The sequence below is a fragment of the Phragmites australis genome, chromosome 11 (genome assembly GCF_958298935.1).
Source record: "Phragmites australis chromosome 11, lpPhrAust1.1, whole genome shotgun sequence".
Classification (NCBI taxonomy): Eukaryota; Viridiplantae; Streptophyta; class Magnoliopsida; order Poales; family Poaceae; genus Phragmites; species Phragmites australis.
Window position 1 is genome coordinate 1363061 of NC_084931.1, and position 17169 is coordinate 1380229.

General features: G+C 42.6%; 1 protein-coding gene across 1 annotated transcript; it reads left to right on the top strand.

Moving 5' to 3' along the window:
- Positions 1–1851: 1851 nt before the first annotated feature.
- Positions 1852–8531, top strand: LOC133885004 (E3 ubiquitin-protein ligase UPL4-like). The gene is made up of 16 exons (XM_062324631.1): positions 1852–2211; positions 2872–3012; positions 3119–3235; positions 3344–3502; positions 3596–3730; positions 3931–4083; positions 4165–4286; positions 4480–5452; positions 5710–5767; positions 5938–7058; positions 7140–7472; positions 7545–7625; positions 7711–7779; positions 7872–8000; positions 8096–8179; positions 8276–8531. Exons 1-16 carry the CDS (start codon positions 1852–1854, stop codon positions 8339–8341), a joined length of 4101 nt encoding a protein of 1366 aa, XP_062180615.1. The 3' UTR covers positions 8342–8531.
- The last annotated feature ends 8638 nt before the right edge of the window (positions 8532–17169 follow it).

Here is a 17169-nt window from a genome sequence, read left to right on the forward strand (position 1 = left end):
TCTGCCCTAGTTTATTTTATATTTTATGCGACAGGATGACCCGTCAAAGTTGGACAGACGGTGCGCACGTCGACATGGCTAATCGAATATGGTGCTCCGCAAACGCGCTTGTAGCGCGGTGGTGTGTGCTGCCGTTGTGCACAAGACGTATAGGCTCGGTTAGTTCGGGTTCGGTTTGTTTGCCTCGTTTAATATAATGAGCTTCAAAAACTAGTTTAGTTTGATTCATTTGTTTGTGAATAACTTTATTTTAAACAAATATCTCGTTATTAGGATAAAAAGAATATATAAATATTCATTGAAAAATATATCGATAAAATTACACGATAATAGCAATGATATCTACCAGTATAATACTTTTTTACGTGATTTAATTATAGATATAATTGATATAAGCTGAACCTCTTCTGAATGTTTTTCAAACCCACATATAATACAATAGCAGATAGATTCACATATATATATTCTGATACTGGAGCATTCCTAAAAATAATATGAAATAACGTTCTCCACACATCTATCGATACATGCAAAGTCTAAAGTCTGAAGGAATGATTGATGAGAGAAGAAAAAAGATAAGAGCTTCATCGTAATGATGAGCTGATGAATAGAAAGCCAAGTAAACTGACAATGAATCTCTCTATCAAAGATGAAGATGATCAATGAGCAAACTAATGATCACAGTGAAAGGAAACGATATGATGCAGACGATGACTCTGACTCGTTTGACTCGCGAGCTGGTTCGTTATATAAATGAGCTAAAACTCTGACTCGTCTCGTTAAATTTTAGAATGAGTCGAGCCAAGCTAAACACGAGCTGAACTAGCTCACGAGCTTTGAGTTTTTCCATCTAGTCCTAAGTGCACCATCTGGGTTTGACGCTACTTTTGTTTTCGCAAATCAAATTAAATTAAATGAGCTCGACTTCTATTAATCTCTATGGTATAAAACACGAGTTGGTTCTCGTATCGCATATTCTTCGTAATCTCCTCCTATATGATAAAAATTTAAAATTAAAATAATTTATTCACTTTTACCATCTACTATCGTCTTACAGCCTCTAGACTCATTATCATATACATACATATATATATATATAACTAATAAAAATAAATAGAGAAATTAGGAGGAAAATTAACGGATAATTTTATCCTTCTTCTTCGTATCCTATTTAAAATTAAATTATAGCATTGTCCTTAATATATTCATTTGGCGACGCTGTTACGACGTATCTATTTCTTCAATTTATATTTGATGTTATCATATTTAATATTTATATTTTTATTGTAATGCACGTTACTAAGCTAGTATGATGTTACGATTCTTATAAGAGTGAGTAGCTTCGTAGCACTTATCCTAGCGCGTATCAGCCAACCGCGATCTGAGCCGTCCATGCGCCCATCGGACAGCCGAGCAGGACTGCACCGGCGGGTCGTACGGGACCATGCAGCAGCACGCGCGCGCGGCGGTGCTCTGCGACCCGCAGGGTTGGAGCTCCGTAACACGACGGCACGGACTCTTCCCTAGGCGGGCGGGCGTGGCAGATCCGACTAGGGCACCAACTCCCTCTCACAATCTCTAGCTAACTGCGTCGGATTCCGGCTCTCTCCGCCGCCGTCCTCCGAGCCTGCAATATAAGCAGCCCTCGCCCGCCACCCAACACCCTACCAGCACCAACCAACGGCACGGGCCGCCACGCACGCGCGAGCGCAACCGATCGCAACGACTGCCGCCTCCACCGATCGTGCTTGCTCGCCTCGACGGCCAACCCGCGCACGCCGCCCTGTGCCCTAACTCCGGCCGGCGCGGCGCGTCGCGGTGGTAGCTGCTCGTGTGGGTTGGTAGGCCGTCATGGAGGTGGACGAGCAGGCGGGTGCGGCGGTGATGGCGTACGCTCTGGCCTCGATCGCCGACGAGGCCGCGGGCGCGGGGGAGACCGCGGCCGCGCTCGCCGTGCTCTGCGACGTGCTCGCGATCTCCGGCCCGGACCTCATCCTCACCATCCCCTCCGCGGGGCTAGCCAGGCGCCTCCCCGCCCTCGTCGCCTCCGCCGCGGGAGGGGAAGGCGACGTGCCGCTGCTCGCCGCGCGCGCCATGGCCGAGGCCGTCGAGGGGGCGCCGCAGTGGGCCGCGCGCTTCGCGCAGAACGGCGCCGTCGAGGCGCTCCGCGGCAGGCTGCTCGCCATCGACTACATCGAGCTTGCCGAGGAGGTTGGTGCACTTCATACCCCCACATTAATCCACTCCTTCACACCATTGTCGTTAAACCTAGACCCCCTCTTAAACCCTGTCTCGTTGATCTTGATCGGAGTTTGCTGGGCTCTTAATTAGGTTCCTCGTCTAAATTAGTCGTACCACTCTGTTAATCAATCTGTTGCCGGCCGAATTGTGATGCAATTAATTTACTTGGATTGAAATTATGCTGCGTTAACCTCGCTCCCCTGCAGTTGCAACGCTGAAAGATGAAGTAAAAACTCTCCTTGTTGTCACGTGGAGTCTGCAATGAATAATGCCAGGGTGAATGCCAAGATCGTAATGTAGTACAGTGGTCAAATTTAAAAGTAAAGTTGACTGGACGGTGGTATATATCTTAGTTTATATAGCAGGAGGCAATATCTTTCAAATCACTATTTCAATTCAGTTAAATTGGTATATCGTGATGAACATACACACAAGTTGGGTGTAACAAGATGAACTAGAGAATAGATGTACTGCTCCGCATTAGTTTACTAGATATATATATTTGTTATAGTTGGTTGGTTACTTGGTTTGCTAATTCGGCTACTAATTGTCCATGGTATGCGGTCTAGCTATTTTGGCTTCCTTGTACCTTTGCCTGTTGTTCTTATATGTTGCAAGTTGGTTCTGAAGGAGGCTTCCCTTTGTCTTTGTATTTGGCAGTGCTTGCGAGCTCTGGACGCGATATCTTTACAATGCCCTGACGATTGCCTCCGCCGTGGGGTGGCAGCTGCTGTGCTACAGTTCTTCGACTTCTTTTCAACGAGCAAGCAGGTAAGACATTAGAGCGTATGTTTTGTGGCTTGCTCTGGCTCTGCATTGTTCGTCCTCCGTCTGCGTATGTCTTGTGCTCACCACCTGTTTGTGGAAATGCCTACAGAAAGTGGCACTCCGGATCGTCTCAAATATTTTCAATGATTACGATGAAGAGTATGCACCCACGGTCATGGAGGCTGTGCCTGCTCTGTGCAACCTCCTGCAATCTGCTGATAAGACGGTATGGATGTTAGCATTATATGATGAGTAGGAGTTCGGTTTACTTTGTCGTTCTTGTTTTCTTATTGAGCAACTTTGCTGATGGTCCCTTGATTATTGTGGATTCTAGATACTCGAATCCACTATTTCTTGCTTGGCAATGGCCGCTGCTGGCGCTTCCGGAAATGCTGAACACATGGGAAAGCTATGCGAATCTAATGCAGTCGAGGCAACGATGAGCTTGATGAATAACGATGGGTGGAAGAGCATCAGTGATGATACCTTAACTGTATGTTGCATGATCCTTTCTTGGTCATCACAATCATTCTTGTCTTAGCTTTAGCACCTGAGGATTCATGACGGAATCGAACATGTGTGACAGGGCATTCTTGGGCTGCTGAAAAATCTTGCTTCCGTCTCTGCAAAGGCTGTGAAGTCTCTTTTCGAGTTAGATGTTTGTGAATTGCTCAAGCAGATGATAACTTATTATAGTTCCCCGCACAATGAGAATGATAAGGTACTCTACTTGTTCTCTTTGTATTATCTTACACTTTCACGTGTTTTTAGAGAGTGCAAAAACGGCATCCCTTTACATTCAGGTTATCTGTAGACAAATATTTTGTATGTGTCGGTGATGTCACAGGATAGTAGATAAGTGGATGCCATCTACATGGTTGTTTTTCACGAACATCTTGGTGAAACCTCTTGACATTGCAGTTGCAGATGCTTGTCAAGCTCATATACCAGCTTATGCCACCTCTCGAAACATCTGATCAACACGCTGAACTAGTCACTGCAAAGAAAAATGTCATCATAGAACAAACAACATACATTCACCAGCTTACTAGCGTCGTTACCCTTATAATACAGGTATGAGTTTTCAGGCTTCTAACGGAAGTAGGTGCCTACAGAACTTTCCCTTGACATACATATTTCTGTTGTCCAATGTAGGTTGCAAAATGTGCTGCACTATCATCAATTTGCTACAACTGTGTCGTTGTCATCAGCAACATTGTTGAATTAAGCACCTCTACTTTCCTGATGGAGTTACAGAAGACTGTAAATCTCTCAAGGTGAAATTTCCTCACAATTCTTTTTTTATTAAGATTTTGAGCTTTGAAAGAGGCTGCCTTAAGCAAATATATTTCACCTTGCATTTTTTTAGAAAAAGGATAAAGTTCCGGCCTTTTGCATCCTAGAATGCATACATCCCTTTTGCATTTCACCTTGCATGATGTTCATGTTTGTCTCTTGTCTTTGTATCAGCTTTCTTGCTTGTTTGTTGGCCCGGAAAAACCGTCATGTTGTGTTCCAAACACTCAAGATTTCAAGGACCCTCCTGGAAAAACACCACCAGTTTTTCTTTGAGACCTTTACCAAGGAGGGTGTGAAGCATGCAATTGATGCAATAGTATCACAAGAAAAAAACTCAAGTCACCAGTCAAAAAGAAAGAACAACACGCAAGAAAGTTGCCTTTGCTTTGACCTTTACTTGGAGTCTTCCTCAACTGATGAGGCATGCAGGATTGAGAACAATGCTGTCATGAAACTAGCAGAAGATATAAAGGAAAGCTTCTTGGCGGTGAAAGGAAGTAAAAAATCTCCTCATAGGTTTGGATTTGCTCTTAAAAGTGTCAGAGACTTTTTTGCTAGGTTGAATGTTCATGCCGTGACAACCCCTGCTGAAAATCCAGATAGCTGCAAACAGTTGTCTGATCTTTCAAGGAGATTATTGTCAGATGAACTGCCAGTTACTTCTACTTTTGAGTTTGTAGAGAGTGGGATTATCAAATATTTGGCAGGTTATCTCTCAAACGATGCATACGTCAATGCAAATCTCCAGAATGGACAGGATTTGCTAGGGCAGCTTAATGAGGTGCGGAGTCGGCTGCAGAAATTCACCTATTTGGCTCTCACCGTGTCAGATGAAAGCTCAGGGAAGCCCCTTGGGATTTTGGTGGAGAAGCTACTAGACGCCTTGCACATGTGCTATGACAGTTTTCCTGTAATGCTATCTGATGAACAGTCTGCACGTGAGAGCATGATGATTCCGCTGAGATATCCTGAGGAACCAACGACACTGGAGTTAAAATTTCGAAGGTCGCAGAGGGAGAAGGAATTGCGCAATTATGATGATGTTCGCAGTGTCAGCCTTTTCTCAACACCTGATGCCATTGAAGCAGTTCTCTTGACTGAGATTTGTAAAAGAACTGATCAGGAACCTGCATCCAATTCCAAGGTATCATTGATACACATGCTTTCTCAAACTGTAATTTTCTTAATGTTATTACAACAAAGAAACACTACAGTGAATTATCTTGAACTTGACTTATTCTTTTATTTATAATGTTTCTTGAATTATTCTTACCACACCAACGCAGTTTACCATGCGAACAATCATATCCCTTAGATCTTGCATTTTTTCACTTTTCTTTATGGTATAATAAATTGTCAAATGCAATGTTTAATAACCCCTTCTTGTTGCTATGATTGCAGAAATCCAATCAAGAGAAGGAATCAAATCAAAGCAGAAAGTTAGTCGAGTCCAAAAATGGTAAAAGGCCTATCTCTGTCTTATGTCTCAACCCCTTGTGCTTACCTCTAGGCTCGAGCTCTTTTTTAGGGTCTGCCTTTTATGTGGGTCTAAACTGCAACTTTGGTAACTTGATTGTCGAATATGATATGATTATAATGGAAATGAAATAGTACCTGTTTATTCTCCAGGTGACGGGAACAGATCCTCAAGTCTGAAATTCTCTTACAATGGCACGAAACTCCAGCCATCTGCAACATTTTTTGAGTCAATCCTCCGTCTAATGAACAAGGGACAATCTGATCTATCGATTGACCCATATTTCTGGGATGAAGAACACAAAATAACATATAGGAGGAGAAACAAAAGCAAGGATCTCTCTTCCCGGAGTTCCTATAATTCTCAGTTATCCCAGGTGCACGAAAAGTTTCAGCAATCATGGCTGAAGGACCCATTTTTCTCTACCATACTTCTTGGCAACCTTCCTGGTCATCTGGATGTGTCTGATCCATCATACAATTTCTTGTTCATGCTGAAAGTTCTTGAAGGGCTGAACCGTTTTTCATATCAACTGTTGATGGATGAACAGATATGCAAATTTGCTGAAGGCGCTCTACGAGATATAAATGATCTTAAGGTGGCAATTTCTCCAATTCCACAGCATCAGTTCATGAGCAGTCTTCTGACGAATAAGCTAGAACTGCAAATGCAAGATAGCTTGTTTGAGGATGGCCTCATACCCTCATGGTGTGTCTATCTGGTTGAGAATTGCCCATTCCTGTTGTCCTTCGACACGCGGTGGAAGTACTTCTGCCTGACTGCGCATCGCTCATTCATGACAGACCAGGTTAACAGTACTCCGGACCAGGTTAACAGTCATCCAGACCAGGTTAAGAGTCCTCCACAAACTAAAAAGTACAGAGTAACCCGGAGTTCTATCCTTGAAGGTGCTGTATCAATGATGACCAATCATGATCCAAGCAGCAGAATCGTTGAGGTGGAATTCGAAGGAGAGGTTGGGACTGGGCGAGGTCCAACATTCGAATTCTACACTACAATTTCTCATGAACTTCAAAGAGCCGAGCTTGGAATGTGGAGAGGAGACAGCAGTGAATCTGGCTTCATGCATGCTCCTTTTGGACTATTTCCAAAGCCGTGGTCGTCATCAAGCACTTCATCGCGAGAGATTGAATTTTCTAATGTGCTACAGAAATTCAAGCTTCTTGGGCATCTTGTAGTGAGAGCAGTTCTGGATGGAAGGATCCTTGACATCCCACTTTCTAAAGCATTTTACAAAATCATGCTCGAGCAGGTAATTCTTTCAGCAATCATCTCTGCTGATCTCTTCCCTCTTCTTTCACCCTTGTTCTGATCATGATGTTATTGGTTTTAGGAGCTCGATATATATGACATCCCATCGTTTGATCCTGAGCTGGGCAAGGCAGTAATAGAGTTTCAAGCACTTGATAACAGGAAGAAGTTCTTGGAGACATCTTCAAGAACATTTAACCCTACTGATGATTTGTCCTATAAAAACGTGAAAATGGAGGATTTGTGCCTTGACTTTACTCTTCCTGGAAATCCTGAATATGAACTTGTTCCTGGAGGCTCGGAGAACATGGTGACACTTGACAATTTAGAGGAATATGTATATCTGGTTCTTGATGCAACACTGAAGAGCGGTATTGCCAAGCAGATAGAAGCTTTCAAGTCCGGAATTAATGAGGTCTGTTTCTCATGGAATAGCACTAAATGAAATCCTCTCCGCTTCTTACTGATTGAGGTCTACCACTTGCAGGTTTTGGCCATTAAGACCCTCAAAATGTTCACAGAGGAAGAAATGGAACGCGTACTATGTGGTGAACATGATTCTTGGGCTGTACGTGTCTTTCTCCACTCCTTCAGTCTCTGCAAAAAGTTCAGCTTAAAGATTCTATTGTTCTAATTTTCTTTACTTCTTGCAGTCAAAGAACCTTGAGGATCACATTGAGTTTGAGCATGGCTATGACACGAGCAGTCAATCGATTATTAATGTAAGTACAACAGATGCACCAGTGCCTATCAAACTTTATATTTCTTGAACAGCTAATCAACTAATTAAGAACTCAATTGTAAAAACATGCAGTTCCTGGAGATATTGCGGGAGTTTGGAAGAGAGGACCAGCGGGCTTTCATACAATTCACTACTGGAGCGCCTCAACTCCCGCTTGGCGGCCTAGCTTCGCTTGATCCCAAGCTCACTGTCGTCCGAAAGGTTTGTGTTTCTTTTTAACATAGCAAACTATCCCATTAGGGCGCAAGCCTAATCTTTCAATGAATACTTATCTGATCACGTGTCTTGCTCAACAGCAATGTGATGGCAATGTAGACGACGAATTGCCAAGTGTCAATACCTGCCGGCACTTTATCAAGCTCCCTCCTTACTCCTCGAAGGTACCACAAAAACATATCATTTTGAGTTAATTATTTCATTTCATCAATGATGCAAACTGAGAGCTGTTTCTTGCTGGTCTCTTTTCTTGATCTCAGGAGATAATGAGAAAGAAGCTCCAATATGCCTTTACAGAGGGTTTAGGCTCCTTCCATTTATCATGACAAAAGGCATAAGCGTACGAGATGATGGGAAAACAATGTACATAAAAGAAGGTGTAGGTAGCCATTCATTATTAGTGATTTTAAAAGAATTGCATAACCGCGTTGGTGTCAATAGTCACTAGACTTATCAATCTTCTGATTTGATGATTTTTCTGGTTGGGGATTAGCTGCTAGAGATGTAACACAAAATTTCTCCCCTCTGGATTAATTATTTTCTTTAGTTGTATGTACATAATACTGCACCCAACGCTCTTGGGTCTGCATTGCTGCTATTTAGTTATTAACAGTCAGAATATGCAAGCATTTTCTTCTGAGTCTAAAAGTGATATAGTTTATCGTTTAGCGACATGGATTTTGTGATGAATGGCATTATAAGATGAGTACATGATACAAACATTTCTGGCACTTATTTGCCACCAAAGAACAATTGATGATACAAACATGTCAAACCCCTCCTTCGGGTCACCTTGTATAATTTATACCAGTCCCTGGATCAGTCTCTGTGCTGCCGTCCGTTCGCCGGAAGCCTGACGGGAGCCCGCTCGCTCCAGTAGCCGAACAACGCCGCCATCGCCTCTTCGACGGATCACCGGCTGCCATCTCGTCCGTCGCCATTCTTGCACTAGGTGAGTCTCCCAGTCCCCTCGCGCGTCCGCCTAGGTAGGCGTATAGCCGCCCGTGCTCTCTCTCTTAGCACGTAGTCGTGCTTCTACTTCCGCCGCCGTGCTTAGCTTATTGTCGGCGTGTTCGTGATCTATGTGGATGCTCTGGCCATCGTGCCATGATGCACTAGGGCCTCGGGCCCCTTTTCTTTGCTGTTTGGCACCTCCTAGTGCAGGTGAGGTGCTGCCTATTTTGCCCGCGCCACTGCCCTCAGCTTTGTCGCGCGCCCACATGCCCGTGCGCGCACGTGGTCGGGCCGCCATCAGTGCACCGCTCGGCCTGGCCAAGTAAGTCTGGCTCGACCCAGTGGCGGCCGGCCTGCCAGGCCAGCCCAGTCGCCCAAAGGATGTGCCCCAGTGGGCCGACCCATCTTCTCAGCCCGTTAAACCGGCCATCCCAACCCGAGTGGGCCAACACTGTGTAGCCCAATACTGTGCAGCCTAAGATCGGCCCACTGAGTCCTGTTCATATGGGCCCAGGCTACTGTTCAGTGGGCCCCACCCGTGGATCCCACCTATGAATAGTATTATTTAGTAATTTCTCAATTTAAATTTAGATTTAATATTTCGGGAGTCATAACTTCTCTGTTCTGGCTCCGATTTTGATGATTCTTTCGCCGAAATTCATCTAAATTCAAGATCTATCTATCCATCCCAGTGGGATGTTCATTAGGGCTCATTTTGGCTTTCCATTTGGTTTTATTGGTTCTTCCCTAGTATAGCCCGTTAATGATCGTAGTTACCGTTGTAGATTTGCCAGAATTCTGCGAGTGTTGCGCGGGAAGCGTCAGGAGCGAGGAAGATCTTGATTACAACCAAGACTTCGAAGAAAACTCCGGAGAAGGCAAGTCCTATTTCCTTGATCATACTGAACCTATGGTTTTCAAATAATATACATGATTAACAAAAATCAGACTTATTATCGCATGTGCTATGTATTGCGCCTTTACAAACCGCTTGCAATAGTTAATCCTATAAAACACATGCCATGTCTTGAATATTATCATCCAGAATACATATCACTCTAGGATTACCTGTCGTTATCTATATTAACGTCGGGCGACGCCTCGATATCTAGCATGCTTAGGATTGAATACGTCTCCTCGAAGATGTCACTTTTAAAACAACTCTCCTCAGAGATAAGATTTACTATTATCAATGATAACTCATATACCAGAAATCCTTGATGGTTGTGAAATCCTTAATGTCGTGTGGGATGTGAAGGGTGACGTGTAAAAATGGGTGAAAACTGTTTTGATGGGGGTATGTGGAGTAGTACTCTAGATGAGGATTCTCTTGAGGGCTTGAGTCATCTCTATGGTGTTCATTACCAAAAGATACCTACCCCGGTCGTTAAAGGACCGAGTCAATTGCCTCGACATGCTTAGCCACCCCTATGCAACCATGCGTCCTGAATGGGCTGGACTTGCCTTTTCTTTCACCTGACTAGGTTGGGCATCATACTAGAAGGCTGGAGAGCAGCGAGAGGCCAAGTGTCCATCCGCCCCTCTGTTTGAATATTTCGAGAGATGACATAGCCAATCTGGTATTCAATTCAAGGACTCTGGGACTTGGGGTGTCTCGTAGAAAAACCCGGCAGGAAAGGTGATTGAAATGTCTCGGTATGATTCGCTCCTCCGCCTGCAATGGATGGAGGCTGAGCATATCGTATGGGTACAGTGTACAACCCCTGCAAAGTGTAAATCTATTCGAATAGCCATGTCCACGGTTACGGACATGCGAAGCATGACTCCATATGACTAGACTCAGGGTGCGTATGTTTTGATGAGTGAGTGTGTGAATAAGATGTCCGTGTAATGAGGTTACTGGCTCAATCCGCCAGGATCTGAGTGGTACTAGAGGTACACCAGATATGACAAAAGGGACTGTGGAGTGAGGTGTAGCCCCTCCCAGGACCGAAACCCCCCTAGATATAGCTTGTTACCTGGTTTTGAACTATTTAAAATGTTTTAAAGTCAATCATAGTTGATACAATTGGATACCTACATAAACTATTTTATGCTTAAATCTAAACCGTAAAGCCTTATCCTTAAATAAACCCCTTTATGCATCTATCAACACCTGTAAGTAGTATAGCGCTTGCTGAGTACCTTTCGTACTCGCTCTTGCTGTCATTCAGATAAGGAAGTCATTGCCGACTTCGCCGGAGGTGAAGCCGAGGATGAAGAATAGTCTTATAAGTCGCGTTCGCACCCTAAGCTGCATGTGGCTTGGGTTTTTGCTTTCCGCTATGTTTTGTTGGCCTCTCGGTCAGGTTTGTAATATACAATATGCTTTGTAAATCTTTTGTACTCTGAATCTTAAAACTTATGTATGAGGTTTGACTGTAATACTATTACTGTTATACTGTGCATATCATCTACTTGATCCAGGGACTGCTACAGGAGGTACAGGAGATCCCTGGTTTAGGGTCTTACATATTTCCTCCATTTCCTTCATCATCCGACGAACATCAACCTCAGCAAGGACCCTTGGGTAAGTTCCCTAGGCATCCATGGCAAGAATCCGCAGTTTGGGTGGTTGGATTTCGAATTTTGAGCTAGGGTTGTGAAGTTCTTGAATTCTTGAACTCCAGAGCAATTTAGATGATTTGGGTGAGATTTGAGTTAGGAATCGAGTTGCTAGGTTGTTGAATGAGTTCTAGACTCTATAAACTCTCTCAAACATATTACTCTTTGGTTGTGAGAGGCTCGCAAATCAAATCGGTAATTTTCCTCCGCAAAGAACTGCTTTTTGCAGAAATCTAAAAAGTCTGGATAAAAATTCAGAGAGTCTAGATAAATCCAGAGTGTACGGAGAATTTTCCTGAGACTCCGTAGTCCGAAAAGTCCGAAGACTCCGGAGTTACTGTTCATCAGGTTTTTTCTTTTATGCTGATAGCTTGTAAATTTCATAATTTGTTCATACGAACTCCAAAAATCATGAAACTATTAGCTTTGTATGAGTATGAACTACATGTTAAAAATGTTAGAAATCAAGAAAATACTTTAATTAAGTAATTAAATACTTTTCAACTTGATTAGATCACAGTTAATTAATACCATGTTCTAAAATTATGGAACCACTTGGACAATTCATGTTATAATTAGTGCCATCTAGGAAAGATGTTTTCTTGTATTATAAAATATAGTTTATGGCATTTCATTATATGCATGTTGAGGCATACTTTGTTACACTTCATTCATGCTCATCATTGCACGCGTTCTTGTTTAGTGAACGAAGAACCGATGCGTGACCCGGCCGCGGTTGAAGGCGACGCCAATCTCCCAAAAAAAATTGAATGTTCTGTGGGTAGCATTAGACGGTCACCCGAGCAGTAAGGCAAGCATCTAAGTATACTTCTCCTATTAATTTGGATCATATGCATCATATGTGATAAATTCTGTTTTATGTATGTTATGTATGAGTTGGAGTTGATATCAGGTTTATGATGGGTAGAACCTATATTGATACACTAATTCTCCTGTCTTGAATAATTGATGATCTGTATCTTTATAACATGGGTTTAATATGGTGTTATCTAACTTAAAATGTCATTTGTGATGCTTAGCAAGTGCTTAGGTTCTCAGTAGAAGTCGAGCGGTGAAATATTTCATCGTTCGCAAGCATAAGCTTTAATTACTTGCACAATGATTATAATGATGGGTTGATGGTATTGGTTGGATAAGTGGTGAGGATGAGACGAGATGTGAGAGGTGTTAGGGGTGTTTATCCTGCCTGAATGTGGAGTTCTCCTGAGTAGGTCGGGGAGGGACCCGAACACCATAGTCTGTTTGCATCGTTTAAGCATCGATTGTTATTGCAGTTGGCTTTAGCATTTTTCGTACTTACAACATGTTGCATATGTGAACGATAAGCCGGTTACCTTTATAGCTGTGGCTTTTTGACGTGCGAGTCGATGGTGTCGAGTATGAGGCCGGTTGGGGTATCCATTTTGCTTTGTGAGTAGTTCTAGATGACCCCCGCACCTATCGGCGCATGATCAAACAGCCGAGGCTTATTGATAAAGGTTGACATGTATACCCCTTATATGGACATGTGTGGTCATGCAAATCGTATGGTTCTCAAGTCGTGTAGGTAAAGGAGTACCCCTGCGGGGTATAATAACATTTCAAAATGACGCGCTCTCGGTCATGAGCATGCTTCCGTCTATTTGCAGCAGCCGTAGAATTATGAATGTGGATTGAGGTGGTTGATGGGTTGAGATGGTGCTTTACAGATATTATTACTATGGTTCATTTTACATTATATTCAGTTGATGTTTATGGGCTAGTATGTTACTTTGGTCAAGTATAGATGCTCACATATGTGTATGTCAAATTTGCTTTCGCATATGAAATTTACTTAACCATGTAGCCTTTTTTTTACTAATATCCAAATGCATAATCCTTGGAGTCGGGCTATTTATAAGTGCTCATTATGGATTAAGTCATGCGAGTATCTTCGTACTCACGCTGCTATTTCAATTGCTACCGCCGAGAGGGAGTTGGTCTTTAGCTACTTCACGCTCACAGAGGGTGGTGGCAGGCATGAGTAGACAACTACTCGGATGTCACGTTTTTGGGGTGATGCCTAAGGGTATATGACTTCACCCATCTTTTGCTATCTTTAGCTTTTGTTTTCACTACGTAGTTTCTTTTGTTAGTTAGGAGTTGAGTCGATTTTTATCTCTTCCTAACTCTCTTTTTCTGTAAATTATAATAACTTGGTAAATGTTTAAAAACTTATAATTTAATATTAATTACTCGCTCTTTATTAAGCTGTGTTGTGATGTTAAATATTGGAAAGGCATGTGTTCCGATCTTGGGCACAGAACACGTACTGGGACTACCGGAATAGTATTCTGGTTAATCGTTAAAGTCGTGATTAAGTAAATGATCAATTTAATGATTAATTAGAATACTGTTTGGATAGTTTCTCACACTTTTGGGTGGTGTGATGCTACTTTGATGACAGTGAAACCTCAGCAGACTTATTCTTGTCAGGAGGATGTTTTATAACGACTTTGTAGTGAAACCTAGTCGCACACCTTGGAAGTGTGTAAGTGTGTAAGTGTTGTGATGGCGCGGGCATACGGGAAACACGACTCGTGGGTAAAATTGGACGACATTTGCAGAGTGTAAAACTGATATATCAACCATGCTCATGGTTAAGAGTGGTGTGGTCCCTTCACATGATTAATTGGTTTGGGTTTTGGTTTGGTTGATGGTTTGTTACCTGTGATGGGTGTAGCATCTAGGCCCCTAAGAAAAAGGTAAGGGTTTCGGTGATTAATGACAACCATATCATTGTGACTAACATTTCAGCTTTTAAGGAACAAAGAAAGACTTAATTGTCAATGGTGACTTTACACTCTTGCCCATTAAAAGAGTTATGTGATAATCAAAGGACCGGAACGTGAAGGATAAGGATCTTCTAGATCTAAGTGTCATAAGGAGATGAAGGACACTTAGAGTAGTATAGGTTCTTTTTATTCTTAGTCTTTTGACCGTACTATAAAGAGAGGCTAAGAGTTGTAGCTTGACTTAGGAGAGTCTAGACATAGTCGATGCACACTTGTGACTTTTCATTACTAGGTTAACCTCAGAAAATCATTGGTTCCGAATCTCGAAGGTAGAACTCAAAATTGCTCTGAAATAGATAAAATCAGCAAAATTTCAGTTCACCGGATGATCCTCTGATGTCAGAGTGAGTTCGCCGGAGTAAATTCCTAAGAGTTCTGACTTGAAAAATTGTTGAAGACCACGCCGGATAGTCCGGCGTTCGATAGGTGAAATCACCGGATAAATAGAAAGCCATGAAGTCCAGAACTAATTCTATACACCGGATAGTCCGGCGTAGCAAAGATAATCACCAGATGAATTTTTACAGAGAGGTTATAAACTATCATCTGGCCCATTTTAATTCACCGGATGATCCGCTATAAGCCAGGATTAATCATCGGAGTTTTAACGGCTAATGGAACAGTTAACGGCTATTTTGTCAGAAGTATTAGCATCGGATATTCCGGTGTGAACGTGTTATTCACACCGGACCTTCCGGCGTTAAGAAAAATTCTGGGTTGTTAGGCAACGGCTAATTTTCGATCCTTAGCCTATAAATACCCATCCATTTGGACCTCTCCAGTGCTCTTGCGACCCTGTAGCAGCTCATACACTTGGTGTGTCACTTAGAAGCAAGAGAGAGAGCACTTGTGTCCATTCTAAGTTCTTAGTTGAGGATTAAGGACTTCTTTGAGTACTTGAAGAGTAACAAGTGTGTATCTAGCTGTTGTCTAGGCTTGGTCTTTGTCAAGTGAAGCTTAAGGCTTGTTACTCTTGGTGGTTGGCAACACCTAGACGGTCTTGGTGATCGAAGGACTTCTCGGTGAGCTTTTGGAGGAATTGTGGGAGCCCCAGGAAAAGAAGGTGTACTTGGTTTGATACCCGCCAATCCGGAGATGGAGAAGGGGTAATCAAGAGGGAGCACTTGAGCCTTGGTGACTCAAGGGGGAGCGACATCCTTGGTGGATGCTCCAACGAGGACTAGGGGGAAGTGCCAACTTCTCGAAACCTCGGGAAAAAAAAATCGGTGTTCTCTTCTCCAACTATTTACTTTCCCGCATTTTACTTTGAGTATCTTTGCTATTGCGAGTCCTTCTTTAAAATTCTCTCTCTTGGTTATTTTGCTTATTTAGTTGCCTTATCCTAGTTTAAATCACGTAATCGCATTCTCTTTTATCTAGGCTAAGGTTTTATTTGTTTAAGCGGTAGAAGTTTTAATTAGTGCCCAATTCACCCCCCCCCCCTCTTGGGTCATTCGATCCTTTCAATGGGTAGCAGTTGGATGGTTCGTTACCTCTGATTTGTAGCAGTTGGATGGTTGGTTATCTGTGAGGTAATAGTGGATGGTCCTTGGTTACCTACGATGGATATCAAGATGGTTGGGTTAGGAACCTGATGTGGATTTCAAGTAGTTAGGGAACATGTGGAGAAGTTTCTAGATGTTGGTAATAATATGATGAATCACCTAGTTAAATAGAATGCTTTTATAACTCTTACGTTAGCATATATGACATTTATGCAAACAAACCCCTGAGTTCAGCCATTCTTGGTATTAGCCTCATGTTATGCTTTCTCACACTTGCTGAGTACTCATATTTACTATACCCAAACAATGTTGCTCAGTCAGGGAAGATATTGAAGACTTTGTGGAAGATGACGCATTCTAGGGTGTGTTCCCCGTTAATTGCCTGTGGAGTCGCCCAGTTGAAGATGAAGGCTACACTTAGTTCCACTGTAGTGTCGTTGCTTTTTGACCCCAATTGTTCCCTTTATTAAGATCAAAGGTACATTTAAGTTAAGGATATTGTTTCTGTTATTTCACCTAGGACGTTCTTATGCGTGTTAAACATCCTGAGCACACATAAGCCGCTTCTAATTTTGTTTGTTAAAATCAGGTGTGACAGACCACCCCTTTAGGCGACATCAAGGGTCTTTCACTAGGAGCAATGCGACTTAGGATGCTCCATCCTCCTCGTAGTTTTCATCTTCATCGATCCATGTAGTCTTCTCCAACTAAGTAGTATTTATTATTGGGAATAACAATTATGAGTATATATCGTACTCAGTAAGTGTAGAAAAATATGACATGAGGGCTTAAGATAAGAAAGACTTGACTCAGGTTTACTACATCTATGTCATCCTAACCTAAGACTTAAAAAGATATAGCAGTCCTATTTACTATGTGCGACGATAATATTTAAAAAATATCACTCATCAGATTCCATCCGACTATCAAACTCACCATATATTTCATATTCAGATGCTAATTCATCGGGTCACCACCACTCGACTACCAAAACCAACCATCCAAGATCTCCCGCTAATCATGAAGAACTCCAAGCCCGTTCTTAATCGGGAGCACAACTGATATATCAGTTTTACACTCTGCAGAGATTACACACTTTACCCATAAATCATGATTCTCGTGTTGCTTCACACTTCCAGGGTGTAGAGCCGGGGGTCTCACTACAAGACCTTTACAAAGTATCTCCTAAACTGTATACACCTACTAAGTTTCACCACTAACAGAGATTCCATTCACTGCAGAGGCCCCCTCTTGTGCCACTCAATAGCCAATTGGTGCGTACAGAATTAGGCGAAC